The sequence below is a fragment of the Corvus kubaryi genome, unplaced genomic scaffold, assembly GCF_017639235.1.
Source record: "Corvus kubaryi isolate FWS band 111438036 unplaced genomic scaffold, C.kubaryi_AGA036_p1.0 split3-73, whole genome shotgun sequence".
Classification (NCBI taxonomy): Eukaryota; Metazoa; Chordata; class Aves; order Passeriformes; family Corvidae; genus Corvus; species Corvus kubaryi.
This window is the reverse complement of record NW_024582091.1, coordinates 37391537-37411737: the sequence shown is the minus strand read 5'-3', so window position 1 is coordinate 37411737 and position 20201 is coordinate 37391537. Positions and strand designations below refer to the sequence as shown.

Here is a 20201-nt window from a genome sequence, read left to right as displayed (position 1 = left end):
TTCTGTGGAAAAAAATAAATTGTATTACATCAGTGTGATTGAGAGGGAGATTAGTTATTGCTGTCTCTAAAGCAAGAGATCATAATTTCTTTTTGAGGCTCTCTTGTATCACACAGAATTGGTTGGCTTTGGAAAACCTGGTTATTCCATACACTTCAGTGCAGAGGCTCAGACTAGCCACAGACATCCTACTCTACTGGGTTACACACATTAGAAAGAGGAAGGCAAGGATTTGATCAAAGCTTTCAGCTTCTGCAAGGAGAGAGGACTCAACTTCTCATCAAAGAGAAAGAAAGAGTAAAGCAGATTATGTGGGAAATGAGAAAGGAAAAAGATACTAAATTTACAGGCGTTAAAACACAAAGAGACACTGTGATCATCCATTTTCTACAAATTCCTGTGTAAGCCAGGCCACAATATGATTGATTACCTCCAAATAAATAGGTGTTAGTTCCTCTACAGCTGTAATTACAGGTGTTTTCAGGAAAAAACCCATTTACTTGCATGCTAATATAGCAGTATTTTACCAGCATCACCCATTCACATTTCAGGAATATATTCCTGTATGCTGTTCCAGATGCTGGATGTGAACTTGTGCAAAAATCCCTCAGATATGGTCAATACATTCACTAGGGAACTTCAGAAGAATATGGGATTTCCCAAACCTCCTTGTTAGAGAACACATATTGCTATTCAAACTACTGCCTCAGATTTTTCTGCAAGCTCTCATTATTACAGCAATATTTATGACCATGCCTTAGGGGAGCAAGCAGACAGCCTCATCCATCCCCCACACAGTCAGCAGTTCCTGGACCCTACTTACACAGTGGGTTCTTTTAAGACTAATTTTATCGCAGGCCGAGGGTTCAGGCAATGACCTTCTAGACACCACCACAGCCCCAGAAATAATTGCTTGGACTGTTATGCCACATTAAATTTCATAACCTTAATCTGCTAAGTGGTACTGAAAGAAGAGTGAGCAAGGACTCTATCAGCTCCCAATGAAAAAATACAAAACACTTCTCAAGATACTCAGGCCTTCTCCAAATACATACAAATCTCATATGTTTTCAGGAAGCAGCAGCATTTTTCTGGTCTCTGTTGCTTATGTTCCTTCTGAAATGTATTGATGTCCTATCTCTTAAGGAAATTGCAATTGAAATTTCCTGTAGGACTTGTTAAGAATGAAAGTTTTATGTGCAGAGGGTGCAGGACAAGACCAGCAGGCGCAACTTCAAGGACTTCTGCAGCTCTGGAGATGTGTTGAGACTTGCCTGATAGATAGATAGATCTCTGAAATGCAGCAGGCTTTTTACTCCATGACACTCTTGGCTATGAACATCACATGTGAACAATTTAACATAAATCAGAGATAAATGTATTTGTTCACAATTTAGACCTCTACATTATTGACGTTTGAGAGAGCACAAGAAGCAGATGGGCTTACCATTGCCTGTTCTCTTCTGTCTTTGCCACGTGGCAAAGAAAGTGACATAAAATGGATTATTTTGTTTCTGTGGAAATAAATACCATCTCCTGCTGGAAGTGCTCTTCCTGTGCCTTTGTAGATCATGGCTTAACATACAACTGTCTGATGGATTCATCCAGCTGCCTGCTCTGCATGACTCATGAGGATCTGGGCTGTGCAACTGCTGCCACTCAGGAAAGGTGGATGTTTGAACCTGGAATGGCAACACATCAGCTACAAGCAACTACAGGCTCTTCTGGGAGCATTCCCTTTGGTGATAAGGAGCAGCTGCCTCTAAGAGAGCAGAGGGTCCATACAGACATTAATGCTGCCTAGTTTCATGTTAGTCCAACTTGAGAGTGAAAACAACGCAGCGATAGGATACGTCTGGTCTAAGTGGGGCCTCTCTGTTATTTGACATATTTTTCTTAAAAATTACTGCTAATGAGGCTGGAGCATGCTTGACAATCCTTGACTACAACCTGAGAACTTGACAGATGACGGCAGTGGAGGTAATGGGTTGTTTTGAGTGGATGGTGGTGATACTACTAACTTCTGTGGGCAGCTTTTAGTCTTCACCAAAAATATCCTGCAACAGATAACCAACTAACTGGCTTTCTACAAGCAACCTTTTTTTTGGTTTTGTTGTTTTCCAGTTATATTCTTTTTCTGATTCCTTCATTTGGGCTTTTTTTTCAGAAAACTTTTACAAATTTCTCACCATTGTCAAGAACAGTATGCAAACTAGTATGAAAGACAAAAACAGAGCCTTTCTCCTCTCCCTGTCTCTTCCACTGCATTTATTTTTCTGGTCAAGGTGAATGATAAAACCTGATTGTTTCTCCAACAGAAGGTGAGGTTATGTGGCTTCAAAAAAGAAAATTATTATCCCAGTTTTCTGACTGTAATCTTTTTTCTTTCCTTGAAAAAAACCCCAAACTAAAAAAAACTAGTGCTGGGACTTTCCAGTAATTCTCTCCCTTTGATCTGCAGTCAGGTAGTTATTTCTTCTTTTTCATGTTGCTGGTTCCTACTTTGTGCTAAATTTAATTTTGCACTATATTTAATTTTGCTCTCGTTAACATAACCCAAATGTCACTGCCAACTGCCACCAAGACAGTCATTCTGACTAGAGATGAACAAATTCATTGTGAATTCCTTTGGAAAAAAAAAATTCCACAGCCTGAATATCTGTGGAAGATGGAGCCTAAATTTGATCATGACGAAAATCAGTAAATCAGAGTTCTTGTTTAGCTGCTGTTACATGTTCTCTGACTCAGTCAACAAATTTGTTTCATTCCTGTTCCCCTTTCAAGCCAATAGAAAATAGTTTCATGCAACTGAAAAATGCTTTGGGCAAGACTGGGAGAAGCAAATAACTTACTTACTGAATATGGGGTGTTGACTGATTGAAAATGTCTCGCCAATTCATCTGAAGTCACCAAATGCTTGGAGCTGGAAAGAGGATGTGGGGCTCAGTTAGTGGAACAAGATCATGCTGAGGGCAGACGGCTCCCCTTGAGCAGTCAGGATACTGCCCACGGTATTTTTTTGATATCCAGACTCTCCTTATTCGGGGAGTACCTTGGGCACTGGTCTGAAGGGGGTCACCTTTGCCTGATTACCTCAACTAATGAGCATTTCAGTCATTTTGGCTGCAGGAACTCAAAATACATCACCTCTGAAATGCTCTGCCATGGCAGACAGGGCACACCAGTGGGAGATACAGGTTCAAGTCCATGTCAGCACAGGAAGAATTCCATGCTGCTCTCCTGAATTTTGGAATGTCCAAAGTGTCCACACAGACAGCAGAGGCAACGCTGCAGCACCCATGTCCTCCTTCTTTGCACAAACTGCACTGTTATCCTTTTCACTGCACCCTTTTCATTCATCCAGAAATAAATCAAAGAGGCAAGACGCAAGGTCTCATTTCCTTGTGCGTGTGTGTGGCATGTAAGGAAAGCAAAGCGTATTTTTCCTGAATTTCAGTTCAGAGGCTAACAGGAAGCATTCACTTTTATGACATTCATAGTGCAGGACAGATGTTTCACCTCTACAATATATCTGGGTAACTGCAAGCACAGTTCCAGCATAAGCAAGAGCTTTTTAAGGCCAAGGCTTTAGTGATGAAACACTATAGACATATGCTGCCACTTGGATTACCCTGGCAACACTTCCATGTAAACAAAGTCTAATGGTGGACACCTTCTGTCCTTCCAACACATTGTCAGATCACACTCTGCCACAAGGGATGAGTTCCTCTGCAGCACTCAGTCGTAGCAGGGAATCAAAGCATGGAAACCACATGAGCAGAGATTACACAGCCTCTCAAGTCTGGCAGCCAGATGCTGGCTTGCAAGAGTGAGTGTAACCAGATGGTTTTTCTGCCATTTTTTTCTCCAAACATTCAGAAGAGGTTAACTGAATGACACACATAGAGATAAATTCATTATCATATTTGCATATTTAGACACATACACATATTAGCCCCTTCAAAACTGTAATCCCTAAGGATTACAGGCAGGGCTAAGATTTTCAGTTGTCAGGTCCAGCTCAGACTCTGCAAGAAGCTCCAAGTGAGTAACAGCCAGACTAGGACTTCTCCATATTGCTGCCCTGATGTCAGGATCAGCTCAAGGGGGCAGTCCACAGAATCCCTTTACAGCCGACTTTAAAACATGCTTCCTGGATGCAGTATGGGGACAGCTCATCAGCTGGCCATGGACATCTTTGCTCTTTTCTACCCATGCAGAACTGCCCTACAGTGAACAGCTTGGGATTTGGAATAAAAAAATACAGCAGCAAGATCACTGTTTGCACTGTTGTGCAAAATACTGGCTGCTGATGCAAAGTGCTCAGGCAAAGGAAAGAGGGCTTTGATGGGATAGTCCTATATCCCAATAGGATCTAGCTGCTTGGATACTTCTCTGAGGCCACAGAAACATGCTACTTTTTAATGAAGCTGACATCAGAGCCCGCTGGAGAGAAATCTGGGCAGGTCAGCTCAGAATCAGTAGGTGCAGATGTTACTCTCAAAGACCAGTTTCAAGGCTGAGCCCTCATCACTAGCCCACACCTCTGTCCGTTCCACAGTGCCTGTGCCAGACAGCCACATCTGGAACAAAACCATTTAGTTCCATTTAATATCCTGCGCTTTCTTGTATACAAGGCATGGGTTTGCCACTCACACACTCCATGTGCACTGCACAGTTTCATACCAGATGGAGAGAACGCATTTAGGACAGCAAGGAATATCAGCAGATGGACAACAACCAACACTTAACTGCTACGACTTACATTCTAGATAAAACAAAATCCAGGAACAACTCTAATTTCCAGCTAGATAATACAGAAAAGCAGCAATTCTGGCTCTGAGCTGCTTTTGACTGAGCTGGATCTCATGAAGGCAAGCAAAAACTCCCACCAGAGCTTTTGACCCTCAGACAGGCTAATTCCTGTTGATTGCTCCCATTTTATTTAGTTATGCAAACAAGCACCAAGCCCTACACTTAAGCTGTTATAAATAATATCCCTTCATCCCCAAAAAAACAGGTGAGAGTTTTAGTTTTTTGACCCTTATTCTTTCATAAGAATAATAAATAAGCAGAAATTAATGAACACATTTCCTTGTAAATACCAGTACAACTTATTGCAATTGAACCCAGGGAGAGGTGGGGGAGCCCAGATGGAAGAAAAAGTTAAAGTCCTTCTGACACAAGTTCCTCTCAGTGACTTGGGAAACGAACTCAAACACTCAAGGGAGCCAAGAGTCAAGCTCTTCTCCTGGCAGGCTGGCCAAGCTTGTGTGCATCTTTTATAGGAGGAAGAAATCGAAGACAGCTTGATGATGCATTCTTTGAAAGACTGCATTTCCCCTCCTCCCTACAGCCTCTTAACACAATTCTGCTAGAGGGATAAGAGTAGCTGGAAATATCCCGGTGAAGCATTTAGTCAGAAGACAGATACACAGAGAGACAGAGAGCTTTCTTAAACAATACCTTTATGAGCCCAAAAGGTTTTGTTTGAAACAGCTCTGTGTGAATGACCTTTGGAGAAGCCTGAGGCTTGAAGCCCACAACAGCTGCCTTCACAGACAAGACACCAGACTTCCCTGACAGCTGTAAGGCCTGGGGAGCTTCTGGATTCCTGGAAACACTGACAAGTTGTCAATTGTATCCAGTTTTGACCACAGCCAAAGTTCAAAATTCCTGAAAACTGGAACCCCTTGCTTTTAGCTACCTCAGGTCTGAATTTCTAGAGGCAAAACAAGGGTTGCAACACCACAATTTCCTGTCAAGTTCAAATATTGAAATAGTACAAATGAGTCCTTCTCAGAATTGTGAGACTACCTTCAAATCATGACACTTAAATGAACAGATACTCTTTTCTCTTGCCTTCTGATTTGCAGACCTCTGATGTGATGTCAGTGATATTTTTTGTAGTAAGTGAGTAAAAACTTCCAACCTTCTCTTTTAAAAACAAGGCAAAACTGAAATTCCTGTGCAGTAATCTTCTGATACTGTGAGTGTTGCAAAGGTTATGGATAAAAGTAGCTGAATTACCATGCTGCTTGCTTCTAGATCTGACCTTTTAGAGCTACAGTCCTAGCACCAGTAGCATAAGCCCTTAAGATGCAGGCACTATGGAGCAGCTGGTGAGAAGCAACACAGCTGCAAGGAACAGAACTGCAGAGCTCGTTCCAAAGGAAGTGGGCTCAGTAAGGGACCTCAGGAGAGGTAGGGAGAAGCCAGGGAAGTATAGACTTGGTTCCCTCTCAGAAAGAAGGTGATGGGAACAAGAAAGGACTAAGGAAACGTAGTCTAACTGAAGACAGACCTGGACTTTGCAAAGTTTTTACCTTTCCTACCAGAACAAAACTCCGTCACAGGAAGTCAGATTCTTAAAGCCCCTGTCTGCAAATACCAAGTGCAATGACCAGCAACTTTTACATGTTTCCCCAGAGTTCCACAGAAATTAATACTGTAATTAAACTGTAATTTTTTCTTCAAATTTATATGCAACAGGAGCCCACAACTATGGGGACTGCCAGTCACTTCACAAAGCCCTAATGTTAACACTGCCCAAGTGCTGTGCTGTAGGGAGTTCTCTGAGCTCCAGGGATTTGCCATAAATCCAGACATGCTTTAAAACACTGTTACGGGACATATATCAAAGCTGCTTCAGTGGTGTCACAAGGCTGTGTGGGTCCACCACCAGCTCCAGCAGGTCCAGCAGCAGGTTTACCAATTTGTGCTAATTGGTCTATCCATCTCTTTAGGTGAGAAGATCCAGTGAAAAGCTGCTGCAGCAGCAGCCCTATAAAGCAGCACAGTTGTAACTGCAAAGCTCCGTGCCTCAGGTTGCGTACTCCCTGCAGACTTGGCTTAATTGCAGCAGTGTGACAGATTTCATCCCCTGCAGTTAAATCTGTGGTCTCTGGACTTGAAAGACCATTCAGGATGTCATGTACAGTGTCCCTACACAGACACGCTAAGAGCCTGATGAGGCAGATGGGAACCCTAGGAGCATCTTCGCTGTAGTTAGGACTACCTCCCTCTAGCCTCTGCCTGCCTGGCTCTAGTCACAGTAAATTCTTTATTTGACTGTATGTATTACCATAAACCACCTTCTCCACAGCAGCATTGTCTCCTCCCCACATACTGTTCACTGACGAGGGTCACCTTGATTATTTAGAAAGTGGAAATCCAAACACATCCCCTCCTGAGCAGTGAGAACACCCAGCCAGGTTCGTAACCTGACTCTTGGAAATGCAACTTGGAAGCCCGAAGACAACAGAGTAAGACAGACGGACACTCCCACCTAGTGGGGAAGGCACAGCTCTGGGTCTCCGGGACAGGAGCTGCTTCAGCTCTGCAGACTCACACACTCCTACCACAGAGCCCCTTGCTTTTTGAATCAACAAGAGTAATAGCAGCTATGACAAAATCTGAGAGCATGACTTTTAATTATTAAGCAGAAAAAAAAGGCAGGTTAAGCCTAACAAGTCACCAGTATTTTTATCTCCTCAGTATTAGACATGACTGCAAACACAACTCTTTCAGTTTATAGTAGCGTAATGATTAACTTCGGCAAGGTCAATGCAACAGGCATGTAAAATATTAGCAGAATGGCACAGTGGCATTTTAAACCTACTTTGCTACACTAGAGAGAACTAAATTCTTGAATGCAAACTAAAGACAAGTAAGTCTTCAGTAAATAAAGAGGCTTTAATGTCTATGAGAGCTTACCAGCTCACAAGCTGAGTCAACTGTCCATATTTTCTGGAGACAGTTTAGGGGTTTACTACTTTGGGGGGTTTTTAATACATGCTGTAGATAAAGGTAAAATAAAAATTTGGGAGGCGGAAATTAGAAGCTGGACAAAAGCATCTTCAATCTATTTCCATTTCTGCATGCTCAGTAAAGACACCCACAGACCCCTCCTGCTTCCGAGCAGGATGTAGGTGCCATCCTGAGGGCTCACTGGGGCTGTCACGGGGGGCGGCAGAAAGGCTGCAAGAGCTCAGTTTGGCTGACCTTGAATTACTCCAATCTGTTCTGGTACATAACAAGATATGCACACTTTGTGATTCACATTAGCCTTCAAATGTCTTTTTACAGGCCAGCAAAAAGTCACAAACATGCACTTGCATTTCCCAGCAGCATATTGCCCTTTTGGACCCAACTGCATGTTTCTGAAAAACACTTCGGCCACCAAAACCAGTAATGTGCAAACCAAAGTCTCTGTGTGCAGCAGCTTTGCCACCTGCAAGTATTTATTATGGGATGCACCTGATGCACCCTGTTCTTTCAGGCCATGACACACTATCATTTCCCAGGTTTTGGGTTATGTACTGCAATTTGTTCCCCTCTCTAAAATTATTCCAAGGTTTTATTTGAACATACTGTGGCCTACACACAAATTAACTGTGTCTACAAACACAGCATCTTCATCAGCGACATGGCTAAGCCCTGGGGACTGTCAGGATGCAATTTTGCAACTCTTCTGTTTGGTCCAGGTCAAAGACCAATCCAGCATGAAATTTGCAAACTCATTGCTCCTGTCATGCGGATCAAGTCTACAAATAATTCCATGCTCATTGATGAGCTCTGCACAGTTCAGGTTGGGGATGACTTTACACACAAACCTATTTTTACCACTAGGGCTAGGAAGCTCTAGGTAGAACAAACAGTTAACTTCATGTTTGAGTAATGGCTTTCAGATTTGTCCAGACAGGGCATTTGAGATCAGCTGTAAGGCTTTCCCTTCCTATTTCTCAATTCATGTAGGGAGACAGACCTGGCCACCACCACAGCAACTACTGTAACACAAAGTGCTAGTTCTCAGCAGCAATTCCAAGTTTACTGCCTAACATGGATTAGTAAGAGGTTTATGCACTTCCACTGCCCAGTCAACATCTTTGCTAGCAGACTTGCTAAATTACAGGCACATACTCCAGCTCATAGTGCCACAAGAACCACTTTCTCCAGATTTCACAGCAGTATGGAATTAAGAGTTTAACCAAGCCCTTACTTCAAATGAACCACATAAGAAACCTTTGTCCTTTACAGCTGTCCACCAGAACAAGCATTAAATAATTTTCACTGCTTCACTGTCCCTACTATTTACCTTCAACAGTTAGTAAGCTCTCATCTTCCTATCCCAGACATTCTCATTTGTTTACAGCCAAGGACTTTCCACATTCGGACTGACACAGGACACAAGGTAGCAGGACTGACTCACCAGCTGACTGGAAGCAGGAGAGGAGCTGAACTTTTTCTTAACCTGATGCACAGCAGAAACTGAGCCTTACCAGCATGTGCTGGGTTTCACACTCCTGCCTTTAGAGCCTCAGCAAGCGCTGGCTATGCTTGAGGAGCTCTCCATAGTTTAAAGCCTCACCACCCGGAGCCAACTCAGGCTTCCTCAACAGCTTAAGCACTCCTTTGCAGAGCACCAGTCTACAGGCATACTTACCTCCTGTTCCTTTGGAGTGTGCAGTACCAGGATGTCTGGCATACACATTACAGCACTTGCTAACAAAGCCCTGCCTCAGCAGTCACTCATTATGAGAAGCACTCCACCAGTTTTTCAATCTCTGCTATGTGGTACTTCACCGTATGTAATAAGGAACAGAAAAAAACTCCAGTTTCCTTCACCTTCAAGCAGACACTGCGGGAAGTACAACATGCCAACTATTTTTTTCAAGACCATGGGCATGCTCTATTACACCATGCAGGTTACTTCATCCCTGCTTCAAGCATCAAGTTTTATTTGCTACTACTGCTTCAGGAACACGGCTGTGCAGAGACAACTCATACTTGATTCCTCCATGGAATCAGTCTCTTTAGTTAAAGGACGTTCTAAGACATACCTGAACAGCTAGTATGAAATGAGTGTCACATGCTGTCACTGAGGCCCTATATGAACAATCTGCCTGAGCCAGTACTGTAATCTCTTGCCCAAGCTAATGCTTCCAACACCCGTGCATCAGTGCGATACACAAAGATCTCACTTAAGAGATGCAGGAAGGGGTAGGGATGACTGAAGACAGTCAATTCAGACAGGCACAGCAACACCTATTTCCCCTTTCATTTATCTTTTCAACCTTTATGAAAGCTCTGCAGCCTGTAATACAACAAATTACAAAAGGCATTTTTCTCTTCCAATTGTTTTAAAATCAAGTAACTAGACCAGATATTACTAAAAATGAGTCTCTTGCAGACAGTTACAGAAGATTCTTCTTTTGAGTTTTATTTGTTTATAGCAACAGTAGTACATATTTCCACTTAGGTATTTTAGTGCAACAAGGAAATCCATTACCTTATTAAGCTTCAGCAAGGTGACCTATGTTTCTATATGCAATGAACAGATTAAAGTGTCTCCCTTTGTTGCACAACAGTTTAAAGCTTCAGAACTCTTAAGTAAATACCTCTCACAGAATTAAACAAGCAGACCCTTTGCTTGATTATGAAATGCTTTTGTTGGATGAGTGAAGTGCTTACTGCAGTAGAACAATTCATTTCTAAGCTACAGGCACTACTACAAGAGTGGTATCAGAGTAGAACTGGTGACATTTTAGTAGTCTGTGCAAGAATTCCACTCTACTTTTTGCAAGTTGCATATCTTGAAGATACATTCTCCCAGTTGATCACATTCCAGATGGCTTTCAAATAATCAGGTCGAACATTTTTATACTGAAGATAATAAGCGTGTTCCCATACGTCAATGCCTAGCAAAGGAATGAGACCTGTGAAAAAAGAGGATGAATTTTTTAAATGCATGAAAACACACTTTACATGTAAAGTTTTATGTTGCATCCCCAAGCTGTTCCCAGTTTCTGAGTCTTACTCTGCAGGAAGACAAAGAGCTCTGCAGCACACGGGTCCTTATTGCAATATTTAACAAAACTGTGCTCACACACACACTCTGCATAAACTCAAAGAGCTGATTTGGGTAAACACATGTATAAATACTCTGGAACTGCCCTGAAGACATAACCAAAACCAGACGAAGTAATTTTTGAAAGGTTTGTATCTTTCGCACAGTTATGCAAGCACTTTCATGAAAAATTACATTATAAAGGTTTCTTGCTATGCCAGCTCGCTTCCAATACTTTAATTACAGGCTATTCATTAAGTGCCTAATTACCTCCTTGCTTTTGTGCTAAAATACCCTTGTTACTGAATTTTTAATGGTAAATTTTCACAGGAGGGAGGGTGAAACTTACCCCCATTATGCTCTATGTCCCTATACTAAATCTATAATTTCTTTTCCCCCTACTGATAGGCAATACACAAACTGCTGAAAATACATTAAATTCCTTGCCATTCTCTATGAATTCTGTGGAACATGTTTTAAAGGTATCTGCAAAATGATTTGGGTGAATGGACATTGCAGGCAGATCCTCACTGGCCATGACCTCTTCTCTCTGTAAAGGATGTCCAGCCTGCCATTACCACTTCCATGTCTCTCTAAGGAAGTAAGAATATCTTGGATAGAGATTATTGCCAGTGCTGTACTGCTTGCCCACTGTAACATTTAATCACATCCTAGACTAGTTTGGTTGACACTCATTACTCTTTGTCAATATAAAGGAAGCAATTGTAAGGCTCCATTTTAAACCCAGCCATTGGAACAGGAGTTACTATGTTCATCTTCCCCTCTCCTGTTGTCTGGCCTTCACGGACAGTGCTGTGAACAGCTCCTCTGCCAGAGGAAAAAAAATCTGAAGGCAAGAGGCTTAATTTAATCTTGCTTGATATGTGCAAGTTACTCCAGCTACTCAAAAATCCAAGGAAGCTGAATCTAAAATATTGGCCAATTAAAAAGCACTTTCACAATATGGCCCATCTATTTTCCCTTGGACTAGAAAGACACTTAATCCTACTGCTCTTCAGAGTTTTTAAGTCCTGCTTTACAAATGCTGCTCTAAAAACTGCGTTTTCACTTCTGCTAGAAGAGACATTTGGTTTTCCGGATCTATTTATCCATCAATTTCTTCTCAGCATTGTCCATAAACCACTTTTCAGCTCTCATACACTTGCCTATCAAAGCTACAGAACCAGAAGGGAAGGAAAGAAACTTGACCTGTTGTTCCTTGCAAAGGGTCTTGATTTGCACAAGCTGCTATCTGTAGGCGCCCCTGCTCCTTGTTATAGCCAAGCCACCCCCAGCCTGATCCTTGAACACCGACTGATACAGCTGTCAGCTTCTCCTTGAAGTTTGCAAAGGAACCAAAGTCACGCTTGATGGCTTCCATCAGCTCTCCTTTAACAGAAAAAAAGCACAAAAAGACCACAGCCATATAAACCTCCATCAAAACCTCTGAAGTTTATCACAACAGCTTTTGTGAGATCTGTACTATAGGGCCTTTACCTTTAATTGCAGGTCACTTGTAGGCAATCAGTACTCTATCCTCCCCAAGGGGATTCTTTCCTTTAGGCTTTAACTGCTAAACTATCCCTATCCAAACTGGAGCAAAACTCCAGCCACTAGGCTGGGCGGGTCTGCAGCACATTTCTTCCCTTTCTGTGAACCGAATACACACAGCAACTTAATTAGCACAGCTTTGTACAACTATTTTCTCTTATGAAGATGGAAAGGATATATACAGCAACAGCCAGGCATTTTGCAGTGTATACATAATCAGCTCTAGAAATTTAAAATATTTGGTATGGGACTAGCTTTTTATACTCTTGGCTTACATCCAAAACCCCCTCAATACCTCAGAATTTTGGTAACTGTCACATAGAAAGGTGAACTAACTCTGAAAAATAAAGGTTCTCTAGACTTTTTCAAAGTGAGAAAAGATCATCAATTCTACCTATTAATTAGAACTGATGCAATAAACCACTGTAACACGCACTAACCTTTAGGCTCCCCCCCTCCATTAGGAGAAAGGTTTGTCCAGAAGATGGTGTGATTGATATGACCCCCACCATTGAACTTCAGTGCAGGCTGAAGTGACACCTGAGTTGTAACATCACCTAAGGATGCAGAAGATAAAAATACATAAATAAAAACATTATCACCACCACAACAGGCAGGAAGTTTCTATTAGGCTTCCACTGATCTCCAAAATCTTTCTACGAGCATATGACTTATCAATAGAAAACATAAGGTTTGTACTGTTAGCCGTATTTTAGACAGTCACAGACAAACTATAATAAAGATTTATTATCTTTGACCTTTTCTTATGCTGTAATAAGTGATCTGCAATATTGCAACTATTGGGCAGCCCATACTACATACGTAAGACCTACTGCCATTCTACAGCAGAATGAAACAATGAGCACAGCCAGAACTCTTTTGACGACCCAGCACTTATAAATTCTTCAGTATCATCACTACAAGGCAAGAGTATTACTCACCCATTAGCTCATTGATTTGCAAACTAAGAATTTTTAAACTTCTTTAAACAATTTACAGGGCAAACAGCTTGTGCTTGAGAAAAGTCAGTAAGTACAGTGAGCACATACACAAACAAAATGTTGTTCTCTTTCCTATCTTTTGTTTCACTTGGGGTTTTTTTGGAGGGAGATACTTTCAGAAAAGTGACCCAAATAATTTTACTACACAACAGAATCCTGCATCTGAAATCAAGATTGAACAGCTCTGTACTTCCTCTCCCTCCACAAAATGCTGTATTCCTTGAAGAATTCACTGGTGCCTTGTGTCTCTGAACAGTGCTGCACCACTTCAATACAAATGTTGTCATCATTTTTTTGGCTTTTAAAAGCATTGAAGCATTTCAAAGGTTTTTAAGGCTTTTTCCACCACTGCAATACATTCTTTAGTAAGGAATCAGTGGGGGCAGCTGTTTCCTCCACTCTCAGGACTGAGTGGTAAATTTTCCAAGTCACCTCAACAACACAGACATGAAGACAAGCCTCAGACCAGTAGCACAACTCAAAGCAGCAGTCTATCTGTTACTAAGGTTTTAATTCAGGATTCCCATGTTCTCAGCATTTCCTCACAACCTTCACAGATGGCTACAGCACTGAAACAAAGCATCCAATGCAGTCTGTAAAAACATTATTTGCTGGATTTAGATATCAGGTTAAGGTTAACAAGTCTCTCAGAGCCACTCAGATGGCATCTTCGGGACATTTTCCCTGAATTTTGCATGGCTTAATGACACTTGCAAGTTCACCCAGAGTATACAACATATAGCAAGCCAGAAACTAAAAAATAACTTAGAAGTCTTTAATGTGTTCATCACTCTTTATTCCACCATCCTTTAGAAGAACCCACGCCTCAGGACTACTAGGAACCAGACATGCCATTTGACCACTGTCCTTGTAAAACAGTATTTGTGCTGCTGAACTTTGCATTGGGGGAAAAAAAAACCCCACAAACAACTGAAAAGGGGTAACTTGCCCTTAAGTTACAGCAAAAGTTTATTGGAATTTATTGGTATAGAGTCCATGGACAATTCAGTAAACCAAGACAAGAAGCTCAGAGGTGCTCGAGAGCAGTCAGCTCGGTTTCTCAGTCTAAGTCATGTAAGAGTACAATCACAGGTCACATCATGGCCGAAGAAGAGCAGGGAAAACTATGGTAGGAACAAGTTTTCACTGAAAGTAAGTTTCAAGTTAATATCCTTCAATTAGCAAATCTGACACATTTTGATGGGCCAGTAGTCAGGACCAGTTGATGCTGAAACAAAGTCCTGCGCTGTCACAGAAGTGCACACGTATTTTCAAATGAACTGACAACATAAGCCAACAGGATGGCTTTTATTTGAGTTTTCTATGCAGATACAGATAGGTGAAGAACATGTTAATCTGAAGAGAATACTTTACTTTCTGTTGCTGAACATAAGACATTGACAAGGTTCTGCTGTCTGGAAAAGAGATATTGATCCGATGTTATATAATCCAACACTGATACACAGCTGAGAAAGATTTTTGCCTGTGCTCAGTTTTAAGTATGAAAAAATAACAACAATATCGACAGAATGAGGTGACAGTTCAGACTTTGCCCTGGTCTTAGAACATTTTCTAGTTAGAGTCAAAATACTGCACACAGTATACTGGGATACCAGTTGGGAAAAAACCAACCAAAGAAACTGCACAATCATGAATATCCCAAGTAACTCTTTGTCTGCTTTGGTGTGCACGACCACAACCAATACATAATCCGTTAGGAAAATAATCTCTGCAGAATCCTTAAGGAAAAATTAATCTCTACCTCTACGTAAAACATTCCAACAGCAAGTGATGAGATGCTATCAAAAGATATGATTTTTTAAAAATAACTCAAAGGATCCACAACGCTGCAAATGCTTCTGATAACCAGAAATTCTGCCTCCAATAGTGGCTGAAGCCTTGGTCATTAAACAGCATCAGTAACAGCAGCAGCAGACACACTGCTTTCTTACAGTTCAGGTTCCCTCCCCAGTTGTGTTTGCACTAATTACATCGCCAGAATACACCTTTCCTGGATCTGCCACTGGCAGGGCAAGGCAGCAGTCAGTCTTGATCATCTGACTCTTAATTGAATCTCATCAGTTCATTAATTCAGACTGTACAAGTTATTTTTAGGCTTACTTAGGTACTTGAAAATCCCCATTCTCTATTCGAATACACTGGCAATTAATTGTCAAGGGATACATGGCTCAGGTTTACTCAGATTTTGGCAATTCTCACTTTTACCCAAGCCCAAGCAGATAAATTCCACTGTGAAGCTACCTGGCAAGCAGAGGAAACTGAGTCTATACAGTAATAATTTATCTGAGGTAAACTGATACCTTTTAAGAAGATCAACACAACAGCAACCCAGAAAGTATTTCACCTTCTTAAAAAGATATACACATTATTTCACACACTTTCATCAGTTCAACTGAAATACTCAAAATTTAGAAAAAATGCATCTTGTGTTTTAGGGTAGCTCTGCTACAACTGCAAAGTTTCACAGAAGGAAGCATATCTCCAGTTTTGAGATTGTAACCAAAAATTCCATGATCACTTGCTGCATATTTTAGTGTCTCACATGGGCTTGTGACCTACATGACCCCTAAATCTGACCCAGTGACATAGCTGGCACCCAAATTCCAGTCTCTCCACTGCTTGCTGTACACATTAACTGCACGTTTGTTTTACCTCCACTTGTAGGCAACCGAGATTACGTACCAAGAGTAAGCAGAGCATCTGATGTGAAAACTATCAAGGCCCACAAATTTCACTTTATCTGACTTTGCTATTAACCTTTTACTGCAAAGTACTTGTTCAGCAAAATGACTGCCATTTCCTACTGACTCAAGTCTTTGTTTGGTTCAAGTTACTAATGCAATATGGACTAGATCCACAACAATCAATAATTATCTTCCTCTAGTTTTACAGCACTATAGAGAATGGAATTCATGCTTTTTACTCACATTTGATTTCCAATTATCAGCACCACTGAAGCAACAATGAAAGATTTTCTCCTAACAATACTGCAGTGGCATAATCCAAAACTTTTGTAAGAAAACATTTCCCTCTTTTTTTTTTTCCTTTTGTAGTTCTCCTGTATCATCTATGCCAATAAGCTTCCATCTCACCTGTTGACTGTGGATATACAAACCTTTTGCCAGTGCCTCTTTGTATTTCTCCTCGGCAACGTTCAGGTTGTTCACATAGGTAGCATGATGCTTGCTGTGGTGCAGCTGCATGATCTCTGCATTAATATGAGGTTCCAGAGCAGCATAGTCATATGGCAAGTCAGGAAGAGTGTGCTTCTGCCTAGACACCAAGCACCCAAAGGGTGCTACCAACTTAGCACTGCTTCTGAAAGAAAAAAAAAGAAAACCAGAAGGAAGTAGTCTTACTCAGTAAAACTTGGGCTTTGCCAGTGAAATAGACTGAAACCACTAATGTTATGATCAGCTGCTTTAAGTACCTGGGGTGATATCCTAGCCAAAGAAATCCAATTTCCATTTCTCAAGAGCTCAAAGCAAGCATACTTTGCAGCTTGACTGCAAAGATGAATTCACACAAAGGTCACAAATACAGGGCTTTGCAGCGTGATGTTGCTGCTTCTCAAACCGAGCCCCCAGGCCACTGCAAAGACTCGTGCACCCTCCCAAGCATGCAGGTGAGGGAAAAGCAGGGACAGCAATGAAAAGCCAGTAGTAACCTGAATGACATTCAAAGCTTCACCTAATCTTTATTGATTAAAAATAGAAGCAGAGACAATTGCCGAAGTGTCCTTCCCTCGCTATCCAAAAGGTCCCTATACTGGGAAATAAAAAGCCTAAAAAACCTGCAGTCACCGGGTTCACAGGACTGAATCTCTCCAGCATTTACACGGACATGTTTCCCTGTCCCCACAGCGGGTACCGGAAAATGATACGGGGCGTCACGGCCGCGATGCCCGGCACAGACACCACGCAGGCTGTGTCATCCTTCCCCATTTTAACACCTCGTGCTTGTCACGCGACATGACAAGGGCTACGACGAGAGGAGAATCGCCGGGCCGGCAGGACGGTCACCTCTGAGGCCCGCCGCCGTATCGCTGGTGACCTTGCCATAAGCCAGGGACACACAGCGAGCAACGCCCCCGGGACCCTGAAGAGAGGCCGAGTGTGGCGACCCCGGCCAGCAAAGACGAGAGGGTCTGGCAGCACCGTGTCAGGCGACCAGAGCCCCTCGGCGGAGGGCGCGGGCAGAACCTGGGAGCGCTCAAGGACGACCACCAGCAGCCCCCGCGCGGGCCGGGGCCGACCCGGGGAGGCAGCCGGCAGCAGCGCGACCTCCCTGCGCGCGAAATGGCGGGGGGCAGACACCGAGGGGCGAGAAGACGACCCTCCCGCCGCCTCCTCCCCCGTTCCTGCCCTCCCGTCCCCGGGTCGGCGCCGGCCCGGGCGAGGGCGGCGCGGCCGCCGCCTCCCGGCGCGGGGCTCTGCCCAGCCCCGCGCTGCCCCCGGCGCGGCGCGGCTCTCACCTGCCCGCAGCGGCAAAGCGGCGCAACATGGCGGCAACTGCAGCCGGGCGCGACGCTCACGGCGCAGCCGCGGCCCGCCCGCCCTCCGCCCCGGCCGCGGGGGCTGAGCTCGGCTGAGCCGCAGGTGACGCACCCCGCGGTCACCCGCTTCCTTCGAATTTGTGCAAATACCATTTCTTAGCAGTGGGTGCAGCACGTCGTTACGACCAGAATCGCTCAGACAGTCGTTATTTTACAACTCAGGCCGTCAGTAGTTCCAGCCGAGGCGATAAAGTGCCGCCCGGTGCTTCTGCCACCGTGAGGATTACAGCAGCACAACAGAGCTCGGCTTTGAAAACCCGCCTCGCAAAGACACGGTTCTGGCAGTTTGGTGACGGCTAACACTACTGTTTCAGCTTTTTTGTCTACGACTTAATTTTGTTGGTTAACTTCTGTTCTTTTACCCTTTTTTTTTTTTTTTTTTTTTTTTTAACATCTTGCTTCCCCAACACCTGCTTTTCTCCTGGTAGCAATTCAGGCCTCTGGTGCTCATGAAAATGCTTCACCCAATTACCTTAACCCACTCAGCTAAAATAATCGGTAGTTAGAGCAAATGAGTCCAAAGATATATTAAAAACTGGCTCTCCAGTGAGGTCAGGGAGGAGAAGCTCATCCCTCCGAGTTAGGAGGCACTTCGCAGACAAGATAAACATTAGGTAAAATTTAAATTGTATGGAATTCATCTCTACAACCACAAAACCTTCGATTTTTATAATTTGTCTTCTAAAATAAATACATATAGTCTTAAGATCTTACAGCACCCACATTTACCAGACTATAAAAACTCAAATTTACAAAAATTGAATGGGGGCTAAGCATGAACAATTTTGTTGAGAATAAATAATCTCATCTTGCCAGTTGCCAAGAAATCCATCTGGAAAGACCCACACAGGGAATCCCAGCCCACTGGAAGGCACAGTGGTTTCATCCCTCACTTCTAGAGGCATCACAGAAAAGGGCAATAATTGTTTCTCTGAGCAGCCAGCGGTGCTCTTGCAGGAATATGAGCACTGAAAATACCTGCTTTATCAGTAGCTACAATATATGGCAAATTGTCCAAAATCAGCAAGTTGTTTCTTCCTCCCTGAATACTGAAAATACATACAGCAAGATATAGGCACCATCTAATTTTTTAAAGAGGAGTATGTTGTATTTATTGGATCAATAAAATGGCATCTTTTGTTAAAATGAACCAACTACATTCAGGATTATTAAGTGTCATAATACGGGCACCAATAGCCAGGCAAAATCATTAATATTTCAGGCATTTGGATGTGTACTATTCCACTGCAGTTCACTAATGCTTGTAGCAAGTGCTCCATGAAAGCAAGTCAATTATGTAATTATATTATTCATTTTATTATTAACTGACAGTTGCTGTTTTGCTTTCATTTTGGAAGAAAAAAAAAAAAAAAATCACACAAATAAAGCACCCAAGCCTGCTTATTTAGAAGATACCTTCTAAGCAGAGGATGACAAGGGGAATGGCTTGTCTTTTTTTTTTTTTCAACAACTTTAAGTCTCATGGTATAATTTGTATTCCTTTTTTTTTTTTTTTAACTATTTAAAAACATGCCAGTCTTGAGAAAATAAAAACCTAATGTAAAGATGATTTTAAAGTCATGAATGTCCGGTAATACCTGACAGATTTAAGTAAAAAGCCATCACCACCTGAGAGCTATGCCTTTTTTTAAGGACCACAGATTTCCTCACAAGGCTTTGCACCATGTGATCACATAAAGCCTGATTACTGTGTTATGAGCATTTGAAGCTTCTTAAAAATACTGCATTTTACCATGTACAGGATCGAGGATGTACACAGACACATGCTACATAAGCAAGCAATATGATACTAAGATCAAATAAAATTCACCATCAGAGACTTCTGGGATCTAAAAATTCCTTTGGGTGTCAGATGCCAGTACCATTTTGTACAGATATTTGTCACTTCCCTTTCATGCATTCAACTGCTATTTTTCAGGAATAAGGCCTGAAGCAACATGTGAAAAGCAACAAGGTATCACCAATGGAATTTACACTTCCAGTGACCACTGTGAATCTTGGTGATCTTAGAACATTGATGTGAACCCAATGAAAACAGCAGTGGTGCTAGCCATGGACTAGCATGTTTTTAATACAGACAACACTAGCTGGTAGCATTTTAATTACATCAATTTGTCTTTGACAGTATTATTGCAGACACTAATTTATGCCCCTTAAAAACGCTACCAGAGAAGCCCTTCTATAATCTAAGAATTTACTGTAA

General features: G+C 42.3%; 1 protein-coding gene across 1 annotated transcript; it reads right to left on the bottom strand.

The window, feature by feature from the left end:
* Positions 1-10201: 10201 nt before the first annotated feature.
* Positions 10202-18174, bottom strand: SOD2 (superoxide dismutase 2). The gene is made up of 5 exons (XM_042016424.1): positions 17897-18174; positions 16538-16740; positions 12841-12957; positions 12059-12238; positions 10202-10718 (listed from the first exon to the last, which is right to left on the bottom strand). The coding sequence occupies exons 1-5, from the start codon at positions 17923-17925 to the stop codon at positions 10573-10575; spliced, it is 675 nt and encodes a 224-aa protein (XP_041872358.1). The 5' UTR covers positions 17926-18174; the 3' UTR covers positions 10202-10572.
* Positions 18175-20201: the final 2027 nt, after the last annotated feature.

Coding starts and splice junctions, on each gene's coding strand:
- SOD2 (XM_042016424.1), bottom strand. CDS start 17,925: ATGTTGCGCCGCTTTGCCGCTGCGGGCAG. Junction 16,741..17,896: donor CGCTTTGCCGCTGCGGGCAG/GTGAGAGCCGCG, acceptor TTTTTCTTTCAG/AAGCAGTGCTAAGTTGGTAG. Junction 12,958..16,537: donor CAAAGAGGCACTGGCAAAAG/GTTTGTATATCC, acceptor CTGCATCCTTAG/GTGATGTTACAACTCAGGTG.